The sequence below is a fragment of the Triturus cristatus genome, chromosome 1_2, assembly GCF_964204655.1.
Source record: "Triturus cristatus chromosome 1_2, aTriCri1.1, whole genome shotgun sequence".
In the NCBI taxonomy this organism is placed as follows: domain Eukaryota; kingdom Metazoa; phylum Chordata; class Amphibia; order Caudata; family Salamandridae; genus Triturus; species Triturus cristatus.
This window is the reverse complement of record NC_140580.1, coordinates 1,197,380,409-1,197,406,275: the sequence shown is the minus strand read 5'-3', so window position 1 is coordinate 1,197,406,275 and position 25,867 is coordinate 1,197,380,409. Positions and strand designations below refer to the sequence as shown.

The 25,867-nt window shown below is 52.4% G+C and overlaps 1 protein-coding gene across 3 annotated transcripts in view; it reads left to right on the top strand.

The window, feature by feature from the left end:
• COL27A1 (collagen type XXVII alpha 1 chain) overlaps nt 1–25,867 on the top strand; it is a 2,221,286-nt gene that overhangs the window by 532,661 nt on the left and 1,662,758 nt on the right. For all 3 annotated transcript variants that reach the window (XM_085614179.1, XM_085614180.1, XM_085614178.1), the window contains exon 5: nt 14,381–14,434. In XM_085614179.1, the coding sequence (XP_085470305.1) occupies nt 14,381–14,434 (54 nt within the window). The remainder of the gene's footprint in view (nt 1–14,380; nt 14,435–25,867) is intronic.

Here is a 25,867-nt window from a genome sequence, read left to right as displayed (position 1 = left end):
TTCTTGGTTTTCTAATCACTCTAGCCTTGAAAAAGCCCAAGGCCAATGGGCCACTAGGGCGAAACACGTGTCGGCTTGTTGCTTTTCCTCTCACAATTTATACCTGTTTTGTCTGCCAGAAATAAAAACAACACAAGTAATTTCATTCTGAGCAATGCTCTTGATGTTGATTATCCACTGACGTGGACCAATTAAGAAGGCATCACCCTCCACCGTTTCCTAAAAAAACCTTTGACATTCACAGAAAAAACCATAGGTTTCAGACATGTTATAGTTGGGAATTGGCATTTGGAAAGCCTTGGAAGTTCACTGGGGAAACCATGGGTTTCGGGGCTGTTGTGGTTGGCTGGAAGTTTCACTCGTGCAGAACCATTGGGGTTCCTCCGTTGTGGTTGGTTCTGCTGACTATGGCTCGCACCGCCCGCGGTCCACTGCTGGTGATGTTGCATATTGCATCATTCATGACATGGTCAGTGACATCTCAAATGACATCACTGATGACATCACTGATGACATCATCCACGTGACAATCAGATACACCTCATCATACACTAGTATAACCTTTCATCACTCACTGTAAAATACAGGGTACCATATTTGAATCCATTGAACCACCAATACAAGTTTCTAAAAACCCACTCAGTGATTCCTAGATCTACACACACATCTAAGCACTTACCTATAGATTCACTCATAAATGCTGTCAATGATCAATAGAACACTATTAAATATACTTATACACCTATATCGACATTACACACCAGCACACATCCTATTCACTTATGTAGTCATCCTACTCACTTATGCAAACAATGGATCATACTTACATTTAGTCAGCTACACACTTATACAAACACCACTTCATTTATTCATATAGATAGTAACTCATACTTAGTGTTATAAAATCACTATTACAAGTATACAGTTATCCATACAGTCACTCATGCAATCACTGAGTCTTATGTATATTTATTTATATACAACAACTGTCACATACACAGACTTTTATTTTTCTAGTTTGTTGGACATGTACCATTGAGAGATATATTTACCATCACCACACCCATAAAGATATTCACTCACCCAAACAATTGTTATAACATGCAGTATTAACCTCATATACCTACTGAATCAACTATTCACATATCTTTGGACAGTCACACACCCCCCACCGAACCACACACACATTCACTCTCCCATACAAATACTCAGTTAACTAATCAATAACTAATATAGACTTTCACATAGCTAGTAACCAACTGGTGCAGCAGTTTACACAACAACTGACAAAGTGATACAGATATTCACACAGTTTAGTCACTATCCAATATATTCAGTGAGACACTATAAATTAGTGCAACAGCATCAATCAGCATTACCACAGCATCAATCAGCATCACCACAACATCACTCAGGTCTACCACAGCATCACTCGGGGCAGCACAGGATCACTCAATGCCACCACAGCTTCACTCAACACCGCCACAGCATCACTCTGGGATACAACAATATCACTCAGCACCACCACAGCATCAATTAGCACCACCACAGCATCACTCAGGGCCAGCACAACATCGCTCAGCACCACCACAGCATCACTCAGCACCACCACATCATCACTCAGCACCACCACAGCATCACTCAGGGTAACCACAGCATCACTCACCGTCACCACAGCATCACTCAGTACCACAACATCACTCAGCAGCTCCACATCATCAATCAGCATCACCACAGCATCAGTCAGCACCACCACAGCATCACTCAGGTTCGCCACAGCATCACTCAGGGCCACCACAGCATCACTCAGGGCCACAACAGCATCACTCAGGGCCAGCACAGGATCACTCAATGCCACCACAGCATCAGTCAGCACCACCACAGCGTCACTCAGGACCACCACAGCATCACACAGCACCACCACAGCATCAGTCAGCACCACCACATCAGCACTCAGCAACACCACAGCGTCACTCAAGGCCACCACAGGATCACTCACTATCACCACAGCATCACTCAGCACAACCACAGCATCACTCAGAAACACCACAGCATCACTCAGGGCCACCACAACATCACTCGAGGCCACCGCTGCATCACTGGGGGCCACCGCTGCATCACTCGGGGCCACCGCTGCATCACTCGGGGCCACCGCTGCATCACTCGGGGCCACCGCTGCATCACTCGGGGCCACCGCTGCATCACTCGGGGCCACCGCTGCATCACTCGGGGCCACCGCTGCATCACTCGGGGCCACCGCTGCATCACTCGGGGCCACCGATGCATCACTCCGGGCCAGCACAGCATCACTCAGGGCCACCACAGCATCTCTCAGGGCCACCGCTGTATAACTCAAGGCCAGCATAGCATCACTCAATGACACCACAGCATCACTTAGTGCTTCTTACACTTTTTAATTACAACTTCTCACCTTGCTGCACAGCTCCACACTTCTCTACAGCACAGCTTAGAAACATTGGCAAAGTCAATAGCTCTACCTAAACACTTATAAGGCCCCCACAATGCATAGCCAATAGGTCTCGCCTTTGGGACATTATAAGTGTTTAGTTATCCAGCACAATATCCTTCATTAAACAACATCAAGTGTTGCATGGCTAAACACTTATAAGGTCCCAAAAGCGAGACCTATTGGCTATGCCAATGCTTGTCTTCCTCTACCCAGCGGGTCACCAGAGGGGCTCTTAATTTTTTTTTTCAAATTCTGGATTTATGTTGGGTGATACATTGTCATATTTCTTGATTTGTTTTTCCAATGTACAACATGTTACAGGGACAAATTATGCCGTAAACTAAATTTTTAGTTTTGCAGTTAGTGAAGGTATTGTGTTTCCAGAACATGGTCTTGTAGGAAAACAAGTTCCCTTCAATTGTTTGGTTACAACACACACAGGTCCCTCATTTATGGTGCCCTTGAACGGGAGGTAAATTGAGATGATGACGCATGGTCATTTTTAGGTCTCGCCTAGCGATGCAGAGCGTGCACTGCTCGCTTGGCGAGACCTATAGTGAGAGGAGATTTCAGAGGGGAGTTGAAGTCCCCCCTACATCATTTTCATTGGGTCGCGTCAGCTAAATGCTGGCTTCCCATTGAAAATGATGCGTTTTGGCCACTGCCCTTTCTCCCTTTTGTCCGGCCCATCCGGACTAGATCATCTGCTTTACGGGTGTCGTGAAGCACTTTCTTATCTTTAGGGGGGCCATCTGTTTCGAATTAGCATGGCCTTAGTGCAGCCATGCTAATTAGAAACAGATGCCCCCCCCCTAAAGATAAGAAAGTCTGCAGGCACTACCCTGCACACTGTGGTCTCCTCGCTTCAGCGTCCCGCCACCTCGGAGCACACGTCTGGTCAGGGAGCCTCTCCTCGCTTTAGCCCTCCCTTCCCCCTCCCTCGAAGCACACGTAACTCAGCAGACTGAAGTGCGGCGCCTCTCCTCTGGCCCCGTGTTCTGACCATTTAAAAACGAACTGGTCTCTAGTGCTTAAATGATAGGTTCCATTATTACTAAACATCTTTTATCATTCTGACGGTCCCAAAGAATAGAACGTACTAAAATTCAAATGTCGAACGTGTGAGTTGCAAAGGGTTTCGTGCAGATTGCAAACAACACTTAGACACTCTCTCGTTGACTGAAACATGTGCCCTCTGGTGCTTTGTCGATTCCTTTTCAAGGGACCTCGCTCAGGCAACCAGCACCATCCCTACCTGAAGGTTTTGTGCCTTGTCCACCATAGATTACAAGGTGCAAATGTTGAGCAAAAACTCAACTACTGGCATAGTGCAGCGAAAGTATAGCAAAGCATACGCTTTAATTCATGCTGACGACCTACATCTCACAGTTCCATTGCTCCCCCTTCCTCGTTCCATTATCTGTACTATAGTGGACTAGACGAGCCTGATGGTGCAAGCCTCGGGGAAGGTGGCAAGAAATAATTATCTCCTCGCTTCCGCGTCCCCCCCCTCGGAGCACACGTCCGCTCAGGGAGCCTCTCCTCGCTTTAGCCCCTCCCCCCGCCTCAGAGCACTTGTAACTCAGCAGACTGAAGGGCAGCGCCTCTCCTCCGGCCCTGTGTGTGCTTACACCTCTCCCTGTGTGTGCTTGCACCTCTCCTCCTGGCCCTATGTGTGCTTGCGTCTCTCCTCCGGCCCCGTGTGTGCCTGCACCTCTCCTCCCGCCCAGTGTTTGCTTACACCTCTCCTCCGGCACCGTGTGTGCTTGCACCTCTCCCTGTGTGTGCTTGCACCGCTCTTCCGGCCCCGTGTGTGCTTGCACCTCTCCTCTGGCCTGTGTGTGCTTGCACCTCTCCCTGTGTGTTTTTGCACCTCTCCTCCGGCCCCGTGTGTGCTTGCACCGCTCCCTGTCTGTGCTTGAGCCTCTCCTCCGGCCCCGTGTGTGCTTGCCTCTCTCCACTGGCCCTGTGTGTGCTTACAACTCTCCCTGTGTGTGCTTGCACCTCTCCTCCGACACCGTGTGTATTTGCACCTCACCCTGTGTGTGCTTGCGTCTCTCCTCCGGCCCCGTGTGTGCTTACACCTCTCCCTGTGTGTGCTTGCACCTCTCCTCCGGCACCGTGTGTGCTTGCACCTCACCCTGTGTGTGCTTGCACCTCTCCTCCGGCCCCGTGTTTGCTTTCGTCTCTCCTCCGGCCCCATGTGTGCTTGCACCTCACCCTGTGTGTGCTTGCACCTCTCCTCTGGCCCCATGTTTGCTTCCGCCTCTCCTCCCGGCCCCGTGTGTGCTTGCACTAGTCCCCTGGCCCGTGTGTGCTTGCACCTCTCCCCCGGCCCGTGTGTGCTTGCACCTCTCCTCCGGCCCCGTGTGTGCTTGCGCCTCTCCACCTGGCCCCGTGTGTGCTTGCACCTCTCAGTGTGTGTGTTTGCACGTCTCCTCCAGCCCCTTGTGTGCTTGCACCTCTCCATGTGTGTGCTTGCACCTCTCCTTGTGTGTGCTTGCACCTCTCCTCCAGCCCCATGTGTGCTTGCACCTCTCCCTGTGTGTGCTTGCACCTCTCCTCCGGCCCCGTGTGTGCTTGCACCTCTCCTCCGGCACCGTGTTTGTTTGCTCCTCACCCTGTGTGTGCTTGCACCTCTCCTCCGGCTCCGTGTTTGCTTGCGTCTCTCCTCCGGCCCCGTGTGTGCTTACACCTCTTCCTGTGTGTGCTTACACCTCTCCCTGTGTGTGCTTGCACCTCTCCTCCGGCCCCGTGTGTGCTTGCGTCTCTCCTCCTGGCCCGTGTGTGCTTGCACCTCTCCTCCGGCCCCGTGTTTGCTTACGTCTCTCCTCCGGCCCCGTGTGTGCTTACACCTCTCCCTGTGTGTGCTTGCACCTCTCCCTGTGTGTGCTTGCACCTCTCCTCCGGCCCCGTGTGTGTTTGCACCTCTCCCTGTGTGTGCTTGCACCTCTCCTCCGTCCCCGTGTGAGCTTGCGTCTCTCCTCCGTCCTCGTGTGTGCGTGCACCTCTCCTCTGGCCCCGTGTGTGCTTGCACTAGTCTCCCGGCCCGTGTGTGCTTGCACCTCTCCCCCGGCCCTGTGTGTGCTTGCACCTCTCCTCCTGGCCCTGTGTGTGCTTGCACCTCTCCTCCTGGCCCCGTGTGTGCTTGCACTCGTCCCCCGGCCCGTGTGTGCTTACACCTCTCCCTGTGTGTGCTTGCACCTCTCCTCCGGCCCGTGTGTGCTTGCGTCTCTCCTCCGTCCTCCGCTGCTTTCACTCGTCCCCCGGCCCGTGTGTGCTTACACCTCTCTCTGTGTGTGCTTGCACCTCTGCCTTCCGGCCCCGTGTGTGCTTGCGTCACTCCTCCGTCCCAGTGTGTGCTTGCGTCTCTCCTCCGGCCCCGTGTGTGCTTGCACCTCTCCATGTGTGTGCTTGCACCTCTCCTCCGGTCCCGTGTATGCTTGCACCTCTCCCTGTGTGCGCTTGCACCTCTCCCTGTGTGTGCTTGCACGTCTCCTCTGGCCTGTGTGGGCTTGCACCTCTCCTCCGGCCCCGTGTGTGCTTGCGTCTCTCCTTCAGCCCCGTGTGTGCTTGCGTCTCTCCTCCGGCCCCGTGTGTGCTTGCGTCTCTCCTCCGGCCCCGTGTGTGCTTGCACTTGTCCCCCGGCCCATGTGTGCTTGCACTTGTCCTGCCTCACCAGGGCCGCAGCACCTTATTAACCTCCTGTGATGGAAGGAAGCCGCAGAGCCTGTCCGAGGCCTGTCCTGGGGACCAACGTGCCATTCCAGGTGTGTGTGTGTGTGTGTGTGTAGGAGGGGGGCCATGCGAGTGCGTGTGTACATATCTGCGTGTGTTTTTACGAACTGTGAATGTGTGCGTGTCTGCGTGCGCGTACATATGTGCATGTCTGCATGGTTGCTTGTGCACATGTGTATATAAACCTGTGGATGCGCGCGTTCATAGATATGAATGTTTCTGAGTGAGTGTGTGTGTGTGAGCACATGCTTGCGTGTGTGTGTGTGTGTGAGCACATGCTTGTGTGTGTAAGCACATGCTTGTGTGTGTGTGTTAGCACATGCTTGTGTGTGTGTAAGCACATGCTTGTGTGTGTATGCTTGCTTCCGCGTGCCTCCATGTCCGTGTGTCTCAGCGTTTGTCCGTTTCCTGGTGTCTCTCTGTGTTTGCTGCATCGATCCCACCCACTACCCCCCTACCCCCCCCCCCCCCCCCCCCGAGCTGTTATCTTTCAGAGTTGTTAGCTGATCAGAAGTGTTGACTGCTGTCTCGGACAATCATGAGCAAACATCACCCAGAAATGTTAGGCGCCTTCACACACTCAGAGAAAAAAAATCACGACGTCAAATAAATAATCAAGAAACCTCCATATAAAAATCTCACGGGCCAGAGATGAACACACAATCAGAAAAAATACCTTATGAACAGAGAAACAAAGGTAAAACAATGAAAGAATTAAGAGAGACGGTTAAGAGATACAAACAGAATCCAATGTAGGATCCGAGAAGCCGTCTCAAAGGAATCCAACAGAAAAGCCCCGAAAAGGTCACATTATAAACTCTTTCCAATTCAGGCACAATTCGGACACATCACATTTACCCGTCGCTTCCGCCGGCCTGTCCCTGAAAGCGGGTGATCCGAGGCCTAGATTTACAACTGCGGACAGCTAGGCTGCAGCAGGCGCAGTGACCTGCTGAGCTATTTCACCTCCCATGAAAAGAGATGCACCGGCTTTATGGCAGACAAATCTCTGAGTACACGAGTGTCAATGCAATAGGTTTCACATTTAAACTTTTTTTAGCAATTGCTATATTAAAATACAATGCATTTTATTTATGTTTTATAAAACAAAAAAACAAAAAACAATGTCATTTACAATGTCAGTAGCTCAAAATGATGCCAGTGCGAGACCTATTGCATTGTCAATGCTTGTTGTTGATGGCATCGGAAGGGTGCCCGCACAATTTGATGCCAACACTTTTCTCCTTCTTGAACGCATAAAGAGTCCTGCCCGCTGGTGATCAAATGCCAGTTTTGATTGATTCTCTTTTGTGTACAGAGTTGTTTGCATCCAACTGTGTAAGGTTTATTGACGACATATTTTTTTGTATGGACTGGAGAAGAAGAGAAGACATTCCACTCCTGGCCTAATGACATCACCAGACCTCAGAGGCCCACCACACCACAAGGCGACCTGCATCCCATTTCTAGATGTCGAAGTTTATGCATCCGAAGGAGTGCTCAAAACAACACCACCCCAAACCTACAGATAGGAATCAAGCTCGCACTGCGCCAGTCCTCACCCTCGCAGTGCAGAGATAGCCTCCCCTCGGCCAGTGTCTGAGGAGGAGGAGACAGTGTACAGAAAAAACAGACTATCACTTCCATGCACACAACTTGCTACACAAATTAAAGGATCGTGGATTCCCCCAAACATTGCTTAAATGCTCGATGAAAAGAGCGGGATGGACACCACGTGAAGAACTATTAACCAAAAAAGAGAAAACAAAGTTGGAACAATTAGTCTTTGTGTCAACAGTCTTCACAAAATCCACCCAGCTAAAGAAGACCACAAACAAAACTGACATTTGACCCCTCCATGGGCACAGAGCAGAGCAGGCACTTTACACCTGGCCCCTCCATGGGCAGAGGGCAGAGCAGGCACTTGACACCTGCCCCCCCCCATGGGCAGAGAGCAGAGCAGACACTTTACACCTGGCCCCTCCATCATCCGCAGAGCAGGCACTTTACACCTGCCCCCCCCATGGGCAGAGAGCAGAGCAGACACTTTACACCTGGCCCCTCCATGATCCGCAGAGCAGGCACTTTACACCTGCCCCCCCATGGGCAGAGAGCAGAGCAGACACTTTACACCTGGCCCCTCCATGGGCAGAGAGCAGAGCAGGCAGGGCCACATCTGTCACTGCTGGGAGTCCCCTAACACTGCCCGAGCAGGCACTTTACACCTGCCCCCCCCCCATGGGCAGAGAGCAGAGCAGGCAGGGCCACATCTGTCACTGCTGGGAGTCCCCTAACACTGCCAGAGCAGGCACTTTACACCTGCCCCCCCCCCCATGGGCAGAGAGCAGAGCAGGCAGGGCCACATCTGTCACTGCTAGGAGTCCCCTAACACTGCCCGAGCAGGCACTTTACACCTGGCTCCTCCATGGGCAGAGAGCAGAGCAGGCAGGGCCACATCTGTCACTGCTAGGAGTCCCCCTAACACTGCCAGAGCAGGCACTTTACACCTGGCCCCTCCATGGGCAGAGAGCAGAGCAGGCAGGGTCACATCTCTCACTGCTAGGAGTCCCCTAACACTGCCAGAGCAGGCACTTTACACCTGGCCCCTCCATCATCCGCAGAGCAGGCAGGGCCACATCTGTCACTGCTAGGAGTCCCCTAACACTGCCAGAGCAGGCACTTTACACCTGGCCCCTCCATCATCCGCAGAGCAGGCAGGGCCACATCTGTCACTGCTAGGAGTCCCCTAACACTGCCAGAGCAGGCACTTTACACCTGCCCCCTCCATGGGCAGAGAGCAGAGCAGACAGGGCCACATCTGTCACTGCTAGGAGTTCCCTAACACTGCCAGAGCAGGCACTTTACACCTGGCCCCTCCATGGGCAGAGAGCAGAGCAGGCAGGGTCACATCTGTCACTGCTAGGAGTCCCCCTAACACTGCCCGAGCAGGCACTTTACACCTGGCCCCTCCATCATCCGCAGAGCAGGCAGGGCCACATCTGTCACTGCTAGGAGTCCCCTAACACTGCCAGAGCACGCACTTTACACCTGGCCCCTCCATGGGCAGAGAGCAGAGCAGGCAGGGTCACATCTGTCACTGCTAGGAGTCCCCTAACACTGCCCGAGCAGGCACTTTACACCTGGCCCCTCCATGGGCAGAGAGCAGAGCAGGCCGGGTCACATCTGTCACTGCTAGGAGTCCCCCTAACACTGCCAGAGCAGGCACTTTACACCTGGCCCCTCCATCATCCGCAGAGCAGGCAGGTCCACATCTGTCACTGCTAGGAGTCCCCTAACACTGCCAGAGCAGGCACTTTACACCTGGCCCCTCCATGGGCAGAGAGCAGAGCAGGCAGGGCCACATCTGTCACTGCTAGGAATCCCCCTAACACTGCCAGAGCAGGCACTTTACACCTGGCCCCTCCATGGGCAGAGAGCAGAGCAGGCAGGGTCACATCTGTCACTGCTAGGAGTCTCCCTAACACTGCCCAAGCAGGCACTTTACACCTGGCCCCTCCATCATCCGCAGAGCAGGCAGGGCCACATCTGTCACTGCTAGGAGTCCCCTAACACTGCCAGAGCAGGCACTTTACACCTGGCCCCTCCATGATCCGCAGAGCAGGCAGAGCCACATCTGTCACTGCTAGGAGTCCCCTAACACTGCCAGAGCAGGCACTTTACACCTGGCCCCTCCATGGGCAGAGAGCAGAGCAGGCAGGGTCACATCTGTCACTGCTAGGAGTCCCCTAACACTGCCCGAGCAGGCACTTTACACCTGGCCCCTCCATTGGCAGAGAGCAGAGCAGGCCGGGTCACATCTGTCACTGCTAGGAGTCCCCCTAACACTGCCAGAGCAGGCACTTTACACCTGGCCCCTCCATCATCCGCAGAGCAGGCAGGGCCACATCTGTCACTGCTAGGAGTCCCCTAACACTGCCAGAGCAGGCACTTTACACCTGGCCCCTACATGGGCAGAGAGCAGAGCAGGCAGGGTCACATCTGTCACTGCTAGGAATCCCCCTAACACTGCCAGAGCAGGCACTTCCACACCTGGCCCCTCCATGGGTAGAGAGCAGAGCAGGCAGGGCCACATCTGTTACTGCTAGGAGTCCCCCTAACCCTGCCAGAGCAGGCACTTTACACCTGGCCCCTGCATCATCCGCAGAGCAGGCAGGGCCACATCTGTCACTGCTAGGAGTCCCCCTAACACTGCCAGAGCAGGCACTTTACACCTGGCCCCTCCATGGGCAGAGAGCAGAGCAGGCAGGGTCACATCTCTCACTGCTAGGAGTCCCCTAACACTGACAGAGCATGCACTTTACACCTGGCCCCTCCATCATCTGCAGAGCAGGCAGGGCCACATCTGTCACTGCTAGGAGTCCCCTAACACTGCCCGAGCAGGCACTTTACACCTGGCCCCTCCATCATTCGCAGAGCAGGCAGGGCCACATCTGTCACTGCTAGGAGTCCCCTAACACTGCCAGAGCAGGCACTTTACACCTGGCCCCTCCATGGGCAGAGAGCAGAGCAGGCAGGGTCACATCTCTCACTGCTAGGAGTCCCCTAACACTGCCAGAGCAGGCACTTTACACCTGGCCCCTCCATGGGCAGAGAGCAGAGCAGACAGGGCCACATCTGTCACTGCTAGGAGTCCCCTAACACTGCCAGAGCAGGCACTTTACACCTGGCCCCTCCATGGGCAGAGAGCAGAGCAGGCAGGGTCACATCTGTCACTGCTAGGAGTCCCCCTAACACTGCCCGAGCAGGCACTTTACACCTGGCCCCTCCATCATCCGCAGAGCAGGCAGGGCCACATCTGTCACTGCTAGGAGTCCCCTAACACTGCCAGAGCAGGCACTTTACACCTGGCCCCTCCATGGGCAGAGAGCAGAGCAGGCAGGGTCACATCTGTCACTGCTAGGAGTCCCCTAACACTGCCCGAGCAGGCACTTTACACCTGGCCCCTCCATGGGCAGAGAGCAGAGCAGGCCGGGTCACATCTGTCACTGCTAGGAGTCCCCCTAACACTGCCAGAGCAGGCACTTTACACCTGGCCCCTCCATCATCCGCAGAGCAGGCAGGTCCACATCTGTCACTGCTAGGAGTCCCCTAACACTGCCCGAGCAGGCACTTTACACCTGGCCACTCCATGGGCAGAGAGCAGAGCAGGCAGGGCCACATCTGTCACTGCTAGGAATCCCCCTAACACTGCCAGAGCAGGCACTTTACACCTGGCCCCTCCATGGGCAGAGAGCAGAGCAGGCAGGGCCACATCTGTCACTGCTAGGAATCCCCCTAACACTGCCAGAGCAGGCACTTTACACCTGGCCCCTCCATGGGCAGAGAGCAGAGCAGGCAGGGTCACATCTGTCACTGCTAGGAGTCCCCCTAACACTGCCCAAGCAGGCACTTTACACCTGGCCCCTCCATCATCCGCAGAGCAGGCAGGGCCACATCTGTCACTGCTAGGAGTCCCCTAACACTGCCAGAGCAGGCACTTTACACCTGGCCCCTCCATGGGCAGAGAGCAGAGCAGGCAGGGCCACATCTGTCACTGCTAGGAATCCCCCTAACACTGCCAGAGCAGGCACTTTACACCTGGCCCCTCCATGGGCAGAGAGCAGAGCAGGCAGGGTCACATCTGTCACTGCTAGGAATCCCCCTAACACTGCCAGAGCAGGCACTTCCACACCTGGCCCCTTCATGGGTAGAGAGCAGAGCAGGCAGGGCCACATCTGTTACTGCTAGGAGTCCCCCTAACCCTGCCAGAGCAGGCACTTTACACCTGGCCCCTGCATCATCCGCAGAGCAGGCAGGGCCACATCTGTCACTGCTAGGAGTCCCCCTAACACTGCCAGAGCAGGCACTTTACACCTGGCCCCTCCATGGGCAGAGAGCAGAGCAGGCAGGGTCACATCTCTCACTGCTAGGAGTCCCCTAACACTGACAGAGCATGCACTTTACACCTGGCCCCTCCATCATCTGCAGAGCAGGCAGGGCCACATCTGTCACTGCTAGGAGTCCCCTAACACTGCCCGAGCAGGCACTTTACACCTGGCCCCTCCATCATTCGCAGAGCAGGCAGGGCCACATCTGTCACTGCTAGGAGTCCCCTAACACTGCCAGAGCAGGCACTTTACACCTGGCCCCTCCATGGGCAGAGAGCAGAGCAGGCAGGGTCACATCTCTCACTGCTAGGAGTCCCCTAACACTGCCAGAGCAGGCACTTTACACCTGGCCCCTCCATGGGCAGAGAGCAGAGCAGACAGGGCCACATCTGTCACTGCTAGGAGTCCCCTAACACTGCCAGAGCAGGCACTTTACACCTGGCCCCTCCATGGGCAGAGAGCAGAGCAGGCAGGGTCACATCTGTCACTGCTAGGAGTCCCCCTAACACTGCCCGAGCAGGCACTTTACACCTGGCCCCTCCATCATCCGCAGAGCAGGCAGGGCCACATCTGTCACTGCTAGGAGTCCCCTAACACTGCCAGAGCAGGCACTTTACACCTGGCCCCTCCATGGGCAGAGAGCAGAGCAGGCAGGGTCACATCTGTCACTGCTAGGAGTCCCCTAACACTGCCCGAGCAGGCACTTTACACCTGGCCCCTCCATGGGCAGAGAGCAGAGCAGGCCGGGTCACATCTGTCACTGCTAGGAGTCCCCCTAACACTGCCAGAGCAGGCACTTTACACCTGGCCCCTCCATCATCCGCAGAGCAGGCAGGTCCACATCTGTCACTGCTAGGAGTCCCCTAACACTGCCCGAGCAGGCACTTTACACCTGGCCACTCCATGGGCAGAGAGCAGAGCAGGCAGGGCCACATCTGTCACTGCTAGGAATCCCCCTAACACTGCCAGAGCAGGCACTTTACACCTGGCCCCTCCATGGGCAGAGAGCAGAGCAGGCAGGGCCACATCTGTCACTGCTAGGAATCCCCCTAACACTGCCAGAGCAGGCACTTTACACCTGGCCCCTCCATGGGCAGAGAGCAGAGCAGGCAGGGTCACATCTGTCACTGCTAGGAGTCCCCCTAACACTGCCCAAGCAGGCACTTTACACCTGGCCCCTCCATCATCCGCAGAGCAGGCAGGGCCACATCTGTCACTGCTAGGAGTCCCCTAACACTGCCAGAGCAGGCACTTTACACCTGGCCCCTCCATGGGCAGAGAGCAGAGCAGGCAGGGCCACATCTGTCACTGCTAGGAATCCCCCTAACACTGCCAGAGCAGGCACTTTACACCTGGCCCCTCCATGGGCAGAGAGCAAAGCAGGCAGGGTCACATCTGTCACTGCTAGGAGTCCCCCTAACACTGCCCAAGCAGGCACTTTACACCTGGCCCCTCCATCATCCGCAGAGCAGGCAGGGCCACATCTGTCACTGCTAGGAGTCCCCTAACACTGCCAGAGCAGGCACTTTACACCTGGCCCCTCCATGATCCGCAGAGCAGGCAGGGCCACATCTGTCACTGCTAGGAGTCCCCTAACACTGCCAGAGCAGGCACTTTACACCTGGCCCCTCCATGGGCAGAGAGCAGAGAAGGCAGGGTCACATCTGTCACTGCTAGGAGTCCCCTAACACTGCCCGAGCAGGCACTTTACACCTGGCCCCTCCATGGGCAGAGAGCAGAGCAGGCCGGGTCACATCTGTTACTGCTAGGAGTCCCCCCAACACTGCCAGAGCAGGCACTTTACACCTGGCCCCTCCATCATCCGCAGAGCAGGCAGGGCCACATCTGTCACTGCTAGGAGTCCCCTAACAGTGCCAGAGCAGGCACTTTACACCTGGCCCCTACATGGGCAGAGAGCAGAGCAGGCAGGGTCACATCTGTCACTGCTAGGAATCCCCCTAACACTGCCAGAGCAGGCACTTCCACACCTGGCCCCTCCATGGGTAGAGAGCAGAGCAGGCAGGGCCACATCTGTTACTGCTAGGAGTCCCCCTAACACTGCCAGGGCAGGCACTTTACACCTGGCCCCTCCATGATCCGCAGAGCAGGCAGAGCCACATCTGTCACTGCTAGGAATCCCCTTACAGCGCACATGACAGTGTATGCACCGTGGACATGATTTGCCTTTAATCTGCCTTGATTTTTTAAATTAAAATTTCTCTTAGTAGTGTAATAATATAATTGTTGATAATAGCAGTATATTAATGTCTTTCCATTTTTTTAGGGTCCCTCTGGTCCCCACGGAAACCCTGGCCGCCCTGGACCACCTGGTCCCAAGGTAAGCACAATGTTCCTTTTTCCTGCTTCAGCACCAACAGTGAGTGAGGACGAGAGCAGTGAGTGCAGCAGGGAGGGTTTCTGGGTGTGTAAGACTGTGTAGGAGCCCAACTTCGGTGACTGTGTGGGAGGTGCCTGTGCACGCGTACTGAGGGATGCAGGGAGCAGTGCGGATCTGGGGGTGCGACTGTGGCCTAGTTCCTCATACACAACATACTACAGATTTTCCTGGCATAGAGAGTTTCTTAGGCACTGGCATAAGTTTGTGTGAGGTAAGTTGGGTGAGTTGGCCAGTGTCTTACTCAGTTTGTTGCACAGTGTCTCATCTCATGTGTAAGAAATTGGGGTTTTGCAACATGAATCCTCTTCTGGATTGACATGCTGTGCATCTATTATGCCACCTAGTGGTTGAGTCCGGAAACATGTTTGTCCTTCTCTCATCTTCTAGTGGTTGGTTCTAGAAACGTGTTTGTCCTTCTCTCATCTTCTAGTGGTTGAGTCCGGAAATGTGTTTGTCCTTCTCTCGTCTTCTAGTGGTTGAGTCCGGAAACGTTTTTGTCCTTCTCTCGTCTTCTAGTGGTTGGTTCTTGAAACGTGTTTGTCCTTCTCTCGTCTTCTAGTGGTTGAGTACGGAAACGTGTTTGTCCTTCTCTCGTCTTCTAGTGGTTGAGTCCGGAAACGTTTTTGTCCTTCTCTCGTCTTCTAGTGGCTGAGTCCGGAAACGTGTTTGTCCTTCTCTCATCTTCTAGTGGTTGAGTCCGGAAACTTGTTTGACCTTCTCTCGTATTCTAGTGGTTGAGTCCGGAAACGTTTTTGTCCTTCTCTCGTCTTCTAGTGGTTGAGTCCCGAAACGTGTTTGTCCTTCTCTCGTCTTCTAGTGGTTGGTTCTAGAAACGTGTTTGTCCTTCTCTCGTCTTCAAGTGGTTGAGTCTGGAAACGGTTTGTCCTTTTATCGTCTTCTAGTGGTTGGGTCTAGAAACGTGTTTGTCCTTCTCTCGTCTTCTAGAGGTTGGGTCTACAAACGTGTTTGTCCTTCTCTCGTCTTCTAGTGGTTGGGTCTAGAAACGTGTTTGTCCTTCTCTCATCTTCTAGTGGTTGAGTCCGGAAATGTGTTTGTCCTTCTCTCGTCTTCTAGTGGTAGAGTCCGGAAACGTGTTTGTCCTTCTCTCGTCTTCTAGTGGTTGGTTCTAGAAACGTGTTTGTCCTTCTCTCGTCTTCTAGTGGTTGAGTACGGAAACGTGTTTGTCCTTCTCTCGTCTTCTAGAGGTTGGGTCTAGAAACGTGTTTGTCCTTCTCTCGTCTTCTAGTGGTTGAGTCCGGAAACGTGTTTGTCCTTCTCTCGTCTTCTAGTGGTTGAGTCCGGAAACGTTTTTGTCCTTCTCTCGTCTTCTAGTGGTTGAGTCCGGAAACGTGTTTGTCCTTCTTTCGCCTTCTAGTGGTTGAGTCCGGAAACGTGTTTGACCTTCTCTCGTCTTCTAGTGGTTGAGTCCGGAAACGTGTTTGTCCTTCTCTCGTCTTCTAGTGGTTGGTTCTAGAAACGTGTTTGTCCTTCTCTTGTCTTCTAGTGGTTGAGTCTGGAAACGTGTTTGTCCTTCTCTCGTCTTCAAGTGGTTGAGTCCGGAAACGTGTTTGTCCTTTTATCGTCATCTAGTGGTTGGGTCTAGAAACGTGTTTGTCCTTCTCTCGTCTTCTAGAGGTTAGGTCTACAAACGTGTTTGTCCTTCTCTCGTCTTCTAGTGGTTGGGTCTAGAAACGTGTTTGTCTTACTATTCTCTTCCTTGTTTTATTTTTTGTTATTGTGGCTCTCGTTGAGCACCATTTTGTGACAAGTCCATCATCCCCTGTGTGATGTCAGACAGCACCCCGGAAGTTCCTGTATGTAGTCGCCATCTTCAGATTCTCTTTTCTGCCGTTGGGTCTTGAAGGACAACGGTGGAGCTCTGAAGAATTCCAGGGAATAACAGGAGAAAAAAGCAGAAAAAGACTGAAGAACACTGAAAGCCACGGGAAGAACATATGAACAGAGAAGGTGAGCCTTCTCGACCTCGACGGGGGATTCCGCCGGTGAAACCCACGTGGCCTGAGAATGAAGAAGAGAGAGGCAGCAGAGGGTCATGGGGAATACACCTTTTAAATTCTGCTCCAACTGTCACCACACGTTTGCGCAGAGGGATCCGCATGAGGTCTGCAATCTGTGCCTGCTAAAAGACTACAAGGATGGATGAATATGTTGAAGCCTGCGCCAAGTTTGCGTTGAAAACTCTCACGGCCTGACATGAGACTAGCACACCACACCATGGCTAGGGCCCATAAGACACAGGAACCCCTGACGACCTTGGCCTATCCAGCGAGGATGAAGAGAATGTTTAGGAGGCCAAGCCAGCACAATGAGGGGATTCAGACTACAACCGCACTGCAGCTGACACCGAAAGGAGAGAAGCGTTAAGGAAGGTAGCAAAAGACGGTGAAAGAAGACTGCAGAAGGTAACAAAACTGCCGAAAGGCTTGGACGCTAAGTCCTCAGACTCAGGGTCCTCAAAAGCAGAAAGCCTTTGATACACTGGAATTACCCTTCTTTGTGTCCATCATGCGTCGCACAGGCATGCCGGCCCGATTTATAGCCACAGTAGGCCTACTATATAGTCGGCCAACAGCCAAACTTCGCATAAACGGGACCCTCTCTGAATCTTTTTCATTGACCTGCGGCACGCGTCAGGGTTGTCCTTTGTCGCCTCTGCTGTTCATTCTCGCCGTGGACCCTCTAATACGTCACTTCCAAGAGCGTCATCTGCATAGGGGACTACAGTTCAAAACGGGCCCCTTGGTGTCTTTATATGCTGACAACACTATCCTCTATGTTCGGGAGCCGCACCTGAACCTCGATCCGCTCTTCAGGGAGATTCTTCGGTTTGGGCAGCATTCTGGATTAGGCATTAATTGGCACAAATCAATTATTTTCCCTTTGACTACCAGTACATCCCCTTGGGAATGCGAGTTCCCTTTGAAATGGTGCTCGGACTCAATTAAATATCTGGGTATTCATATTCACCTTGACCCAGTCCAGATTATTCGAATAAATTATGGGCAGGCAATAGCGAAATTGGAGACTCGGGTGAACAGGTGGCTCCGTCTCCCATTATCCATGGCAGGTAGAATTGCCATAATTCAAATTATGATCCTTCCCAAATTTCTGTATTTTTTTAACAATATCCCTATCCCCCTCATGCACAGTTTTTTTTCATCCTTACAATCTCATCTTATCCGACTGGTCTGGGGTGGAAAGCAACCACGTGTTAGATGGAGGGTACTCACTTTACCATACGATAGAGGTGGCGTCGGGGTTCCGGATATTTATTTATACTATTTCGAGTAGTTTCGCCTTCGCTTGGTACCACCCAGATGCCAGGATTCTGTTTCTGCGCCCAGAGGCTGACTTAGTCCTTCCCGAGCGATTGGCTGCCGTCCTGCCCAGAGGAGAACCTAGGGATCCCGTAGATATACAGACAGTCTCGACCACTAGTTTGGCATGGAGCAGGCTCCATCGCTATTCTGGTTCATCAGTTTTATATTTGTCGGCTCTGCCACTTCCCAATGCTCGCTGGCTTCCTATTTCAAATGAGACACTTGTAAAATGCACACTGACTAAGTTTAATATTTGTACGATAGGCGACTTGTATCCGGGCAGCCACATCTTTTCGGCCACTGAGGAAGCCCGTTTTCAGGAGGCCACATTCATGGATTAATTCGTGCTCAAACTACTGTACTCGGCCTTACAAGCCACGATTCCTGGCTTTCCATTAGAACCTGACTCGTTCGATCCTCTGTCCCACATTATTGAGAGCGATAGTGGAGTGTGCATAGTATCCAAACTCTACAAACTCTGCATTACACAACTACCTATCGTGGACAGTAGACTACGTACGGAAGGGGAGACAGATTTGGGTCACCAGATTACAGACGACCAATGGACAGTCTGCTGCAGGACCACAAAAAACGTTTCCCTGAATAGTCGACACAAATTATTGCACTACAAGTTTTTACGACGGATATACATGACCTCGGCCAAGCTACATAAAATAGATCTCAGTAGACCACATACATGCCGGAAATGCAGTGCTCAGCACGCAGATTTTGCCCACCTCTCCTGGACCTGCCCCTGCATACGGCCCTACTGGACCCTAGTGCATTCGACGCTAGGTGAGATCCTCGGTCTTACCATTGCTCCTACTCCTGAGGTGGCACTCCTGGGTTACACAGTGAATTTTCCTAAAGCAGTCCGTGAATTGGCATCTCTTAGTTTATTGCTGGCAAAGCGAGAAATTGCACTACGCAAGTCTTCTCCCACGCTGCAAGGTTGGTTACACAGCTTAGCCCATTGTAGCACAAATAGCAAGATATACTCCAACACCTTACCAAGCGCAGCTCGTCCCAGAGATATCTGGGGCCTATATAAGGTATATATCGATTCCCTAAACAATTCTACCACGTCTCAGGCCAGCTCAGGTATTGTGCCTATGGGGGTGGTATAGGGCAATGACAACATGCCTGAATTAGTCGTACTGGACATCTCCCAACACTATAGATATTATCACTTCCGAATACACGCCACCTTTATATAGTTTGGTGTTCTTGGGTTCATAATCCCGTTAGATCCCCTGATGCAGTTTGTTGCATGAATGGACATGGAGGGACTCGTTAGAAATATGCTTCCTTTATTTCAACTGTTTTAACATATATAATGTATCACTATAACCACAAAACTGAACAATGCTGTTTGTTTTCTATGCAATGCTAACGTGATATTTACATGTTGAAAACATACGCGATTTGTAGAGATCAGTAATGACTTTGATGGGTATGTACAACTGGATAATCAATAAAAATAAGTAAAAAAAAAAAAAAGGTCATCAAAAGCAGCCTCAGCATCAAAACACCTGACGACTGGGGACAGCACAAACCGAAGGAGCCGCACAGGTCCTAACCAAGGGACACTGGTGGGGGCAAACCTTCGACAAAAGCCTCGACACAAACAAGTACTCAAGATCCGCCGATGCCAATAAGGAAGACGCCACCTACACTTGACATCAAACAAAGAGCTCAAGGTTGAGCTGAAAAAGCGAAGTCTCGATGCCAAAATGGCAGCCCATCTCCAGAGAATCCCTGAGAGAGTTTTGCATCCCCCACAAGACCCTGTGGAGGACGAGCAGCCAGCGATAGAGGCCCGGCAGCTCTGGAGCCATATGAGGGAGAATAAGAGGAGCTCTACGGACTCGGGGACAAAGAGGCAGCAACATTCGAGGAACACAACCAGTTTGAGGATACATGGCATGACTTTAATGCCAAGTCACCCGAGGAAGGTGGATGCACCTCTCCCTTGAGGCCTTTGCCCCCAGATGACCTGTCTTTGGACAACAACCTCATCAAAAGGGCAGCCGACAAGTAATGAGTTACAAATAGAGGGGGAAAAAAGGAGGAATCATGCCTCGAGACCCTCACAGGTGATTTGCTGCGCATTATTGATTGATTGATGCATCCTACTGGAAACCCTGATGACCCTCCAGGCAATCCTCTCTCTGCCCATGCTCCCTGCATCTTTGAGCAGGGCAAAGAGGCTTTCAGAGAGTCAGCCACTGTAAGTGCAATACACCCTAATGTGGAGAAGTATAAGCATTCGACACAGAACCCCAAGTGCATCAAGGGCAGTGTCCCTGTGGATTCCATCATTGCTATAACCTCAAGGAAGAGAAACAGTCCCCCCACATCAATGGAGCCAGCGCCAGAGAAGGAGAGCTAGAGACTGGACCTGGTGGGTGGAAGATGGAGAGAGGCGGCCAGACAATGGAGGGTAACGGGCTCCAACGCATTCCTCAACCACTATGAGCACCAGCAGTGGGACAAGATTGAAGAGCTGCTACAACACCTTCCAGAAGAATTGCATCAGAGAGCCAAGGGAGTAATCCAGGAGGGTAAAAACGTCACCAACTCTTGCATTAAATCTGCCCTGGATGCAGCAGGCACATGGCACGAGTACTGCTCTCAGGCGGCACGCCTGGCTCAAAGTCTCAGGCTTTAAACTGGAGGCTCTGGCGTCTGTCATCAATATGCCTTTCGTGGGTGAGGCCCTGGTCAGACGAGCAGTAGAAGAGACACTATCACAAAGAAAATGAGAATTCCACCACAAAGGCCATGGGGGCACTGCAGTTCCAAGGATCTTTTAGGATAGGAGGTACTACCAGAAGACCAAGAGCCTGGTTGGCCTTTCCAACTGAACAACAATGCCAGCAACCACAGCAAAGCCTCATTCATCAGGCAGCACAACAACTGACACACCATCAGTGGCAACAACCGGCAAGGCAGCACTTTTGAGGAAGGTCAAGAGGAAGAGGCCACCCTTCCAGGGGAGAAGGATCAACAAGCAAGTACCACTTATGCCCACTACAAAACACCAGTGGAGGCAGAATTGAAGGGTTCCCACGTGAGTGGAGGTCAATCGAACTCCAACAACTGGATTTTAAACATAACACATGGCTACTGCATAGAACTCGCCAAACCACTGCCAAATATCCCTCCACGGGTAAAAACCTTAGGCTACAGGAACTCGCACAACTGTGAAGAGAAGTCAGAGAGCTCATTAAAAAACGAGCCACAGAGAAGGTTCCCCCTCCAAGGACGCAGGCAGTGTGTGAGAAGTTGGCCTGACATATGCTGTTCCTAGTTATAGGGACACCTTGCACCAGTCCAATTCGACTCTTATTGATGATAGGTTTAAGACAACCTTTAAAGAAAGCTATCCTAGTGGTAGCTGTGGAGAGCAGCCTTCAGGCTAAGTCTTGAAGGAGTGTTAAGCTTATTGTTTTACCATAATAACCTCTTGAATGACCAAATGAAAGAGTAGCCCACACAGGTATATATATAAAATATATGTATTTATTCTAAGTAGAATCCCACAGACACTTTATGTGACTAGTGGCAAAGTTACACTTCAAACAAGCATTTATAAACACAATAAATAGCACAGAAATCAATGGGCCCCAGGGGGGACCAAACCATATACTAAAATAGTGGTATAAGAACCACGACAATTTTACAGGCAATGCCTAGGGCATTCAGGATCGCTTGCCCCTTCAGAATCCACCCACAGTTATGAGGAAGGGGACCCACGGGAGGCGTGTGCAGTGCGAGAAGCTGCTGTCGGGATCTCAATGTTAGCCTATGGAGAATGTCGCGGTTGAATATTTAAAGTTAAAGGACACTTCTAGCAGTAGTACAAAGTTAAGACTTGAGACTTAAGGCTTTGGAGAGCCCACCACCACGGAAGTACCGAAGTACCACTGTTACCTGCCCCAGGGAAGCCGGGTGCATAGGTCGATTCTGGTGTCTGGTCGCGGGCTGATTTTCAATGGAAAAGTAGTCCAAACTGCTGCTAGCTGAAAGCGTCGCTGAAGTCGTGAAGATTAAAGATGTAGGAAATGTAGAGAAGGACCTGAAAGCAGAGGGGACAGAGTCTGGGTCACGGCACAGTGACCAGGGAGCTCACAGGAAGGAGCTCGTGGATGTCGGATGCTTCAGGTGAGAAAGGTACAGCTGGGCTCTGCAGTCACGGGCTCCGGGAGGCTTCAAGTAAGGCCAGCTTCTGGAGGGCGACTGTCCCACGTCGGATGAGGGTCGCTGCGGTGTTAGTGTCCCGATTGGATCCACTAAGCATTGGCAACCGCAACCCACGCAAGATGTACAAAGCAGCTGCTGGTGCAGACCCACGAGGTCTGAGGGTGCTCTCCTTTGCAGGGAGCGCAGAGCAGGCCTGGAGCAACCAGGGGAACTCTTGGAAAAGTAGATTGTCTTCCGTCAGGGCCCACAAGTCGAGAGACAAGGGACCGCGGAGGGCAGCAAAATGGAGTGCGTAAAAGGGCTCCCACTGGCCACCGGAGCGGACTAGGGAGCTGAGCTTTGGCACGGATGCTGCTTAAAGGTTGGCTCAGAAATGGGCCAAAGCACAACTTCCCCACTGGTCGGGGTCGTGTGCTATGCAAGAGGTGGCTGGGGTCTCGGGGTATGCAGGGATCTCGGCACCCACGTGGTCCACGGTGCTCAGACTTGCTGGGCACGCTCACAGGACTCTGGGATGCACTGGAGACCCACCTCAAGGTTGATGGAAGGCGTCGAAGTTCGTGAGAGCAGCGAAGTTCCAACCGGGTATCTTGCAGTCTTTTAGGTGCCTGCCAAGCAGGGGGATAACTCCTTTATCCCAAGGGAGATTTCTTCAGTCAGCTGGGCAGCAGCTCGTCGAAGGTCAGTTCTGTAAAGTTCTGGACGAATCTGAGGCTCTGGGGCCAGGTTATTCACATATATCCCCAAGATTAGGGGATGGTCCCAACAAGAGCCTACCAATCAGAGTAGAGGCGGGAAAGGGTGGCTACACCCACTCCCCTTTGTGTGTTTTCCGCCTGGGTGAGGGGCAGGATGCCCCTGAACCGGTTCCAGGCGGTGTATGCAGAATTGGGGCTCTGCAGCTGCCTACGTGCAACTCTGAATGGACATTTGGTGCACCCACCCTGTTCCAATCCACATATCCTGTCTGGGGAGGTGCTGGCACCTCCCTGCCACAGGAGCCCTATTGTCCAGATGGCGAGGCTGGGGTTTTCCCCAGCAACAGCCAGCCAGAGTCGTGTAGGTGGCGGACAGTAGCCATTTTGTGGTACATGTGCACTTTTAAATTGGTGTCTAAATTCTACCGCTTTTCCCATATCGCCCTTCTAGCAAGGGGGAATCGTACCCTCATGCCCATGGCTGGACTGGGGGTATGATTCCTTCATGTTTGACACCAAACACGATATGGTTCTGTGTAGCCATTCTCAAGTTATTGCGATGACGCGATTCACTTATAATGCGGTTAAGAGTATATGGTATGGCTACACTACAAACAACCCAGTATCGATTTTACGAAGGTTGCAGAGAGGCCCTACTCACGTAGGGGTCCCCCCTCACACATACCTCAGCACCCAGCCCTGTAGGATTACCAGGGCCTGCTATAGGGGTGACCTATGAGAGTATATGTGTTGTAATGGTGTGGGATATAGGGTACCTACATCCCTGTAAGTGGTGCTAGCACCACCTTACCCAGACTACAGTAGTGGTCTGGTGGTGTCAGTTTGGGTGGCTGTGCCAGGGTGGCACAATAAGTGCTGCAGCCCTGGTAGGCCTACTGGGGGACCCATGCCCTGGGTACCTAGGGTACCATCTACAAGGGACTGGTAGGGCATGCCCAGCATCCAATTAGGTTTGTACCTAGGGTACGTCACATCAGTTTTAGGGAGAAAGCAGATAGGCTGGGGTCCTGGATAGCAGGATCCCAGCCTGACTAGTCAAAAACCACTTAAATACCAGGCAAAAAGTTGGGGGCAACCATTAGTCAGATTCCACTCTCCTACATAACCCCCCCCCCCCCCCCCCCCCCAAACGAAAGGAGATAAGGCTAACCTTGTCCAGATAAGCCTTTATTTCCTGAGTGGCCATATAAGGAAGAACCTGCACTAGCATGGTTGCTCCCTGTCTCATGGTCCACTTGGGAAATCTTACCCCAAGGGGTTCTAGAGTTTCTCCAAAGTCTAGGGAAATTACCTGTATTGGTTTTTGGGTCAGAGGTGGGCTGGTGGGGTGTCTGAGTCTGGAAGTGAGGCCCTACTTGGGTTGGTCTCAACCTCCTCAGATCACTGGCCACTATGGAAGCCTTTCTGCCCATGACTGTGTCATATCTGGCCCTAAGGGTCAACCTCTGGCTGCCTACAGCTGGGGGTCGGATCCCTTTGGCTGGAATAGTGGAGGGCACTGGAAGGTTTGGGGCAACTATGCCCCAGGTTTCCCTGTGCTCAACATAATCCATTTGAGGGGTGCCTATACCTAAGGGTAAGGGGGATCCCTCAGTTTGTAGAGGAATATTCACCTGGCTGAAACTACTCTGTTGGGTGTCCCTAATCTGCTGATGAGGGGGTTCCTCTGGACAGGGGCCCCTTAGGGGTCCACTGACCTCCCTGACCTCTGCAGCCCTGGGCTGACTGAGGCAGGGTAGAGAGGGGCAGGATACCTGCTCCAGACTGGGTACCACCTTGGAAGGGTCCCCTGCCATCAGAGAGGTGGGCAGGCCAGGCCTGTCCACTTCTGGGGCAGTTACTTCACAAGGGGCAGGATCAGTTCCCTGAGAAACTTGACTCTTACCTGTAGTCTGGTGGGGGGAGGACTGTTCCTCTTCCCCTATGCTCTCTGTTTGGGTAGAGTGATCCATAGTTTCAGGCTTCACTCTTTCTATTTTCTCCTGGGGTGGAGGTGAGGCCCCCAGGGTCTCATCCACTCTCTCAGGGATTCCTACCATTTTCAAATGGGCCTTGTGGTCAACCTCAGCCCAGGCTGAGATTTCCAGATCATTCCTCAGTAGACAATCTACAGGCAAGTTTGGGGACACTGCCACTCTCTTTGGGCCAGTGACCCCTCCCCAGCTGAGATTTACCACTGCCATGGGATGGTCTGTCCTGATTCCATCTATGTTGGTCACCTGGTAGCTAAACCCAGGTAAAAGCTGTTCTAGGGGCACTAGCCTCTTGGTCACCATGGTGACACTGGCCCCTGTGTCCTTATAGGCCACAGCCTTCTGACCATTGATCATGGGCTCTTGTCTGTACCTGCCCAGAATACTGGGGCTCATGGTAAAGTTGGCAAACCCCATGCCACCATCACAGACTAGAGTTGCTTGTGCAGGGGATCTGGTTAGGCCAGGGTCCACCTGCGTTCCCCAAGAAAACCCAACTAAGTTTTTGGGTGCACTCCCACCACCTGGGGGATTACTACTAGTAGCAACAGGAGGTGTTGGAGCTGTACTTGGAGGAATATTTTCTTTATTGCCATTCTTTGGACAACTGGAGTCAGTTTTCCAGTGGCCAGGTTTCTGACACACATGGCAATATGGTTTCTTTTTTTAAGAGGAAGGATTTTGGGACCCACCCCCAGCACTGGGTTTTTGTGGCTCTTCAGGGGACTTTTCTGTTTTATTTTCCCCTCCTTTCTCTTTGGGTTTGGTAGAATCTTTCTTCTGGTCACCACCTTGGTTCTTGGGCCTGATCCTGGTTCTGACCCATTTGTCTGCCTTCTTTCCCAATTCTTGGGGAGAGGTCAGATCAGAGTCCACAAGGTGCTGGTGTAAGAGTTGGTTATGACAATTATTAAGAATCTGCTCCCTCAATATGAGATTATACAATCCTTTATAATCATTCACTTTACTGCCATTTAACCAACCTTCCAATGCCTTGGTTGCACAATCCACAAAGTCTACCCAATCCTGATCCTGTGCTTTTTGGGTGTCTCTGAACTTAAGTCTGTATTGATCAGTGGTTAAGCCAAGCCCATCTATTAAAGCATCTCTCAGGATATAGTAATCATCAGCATC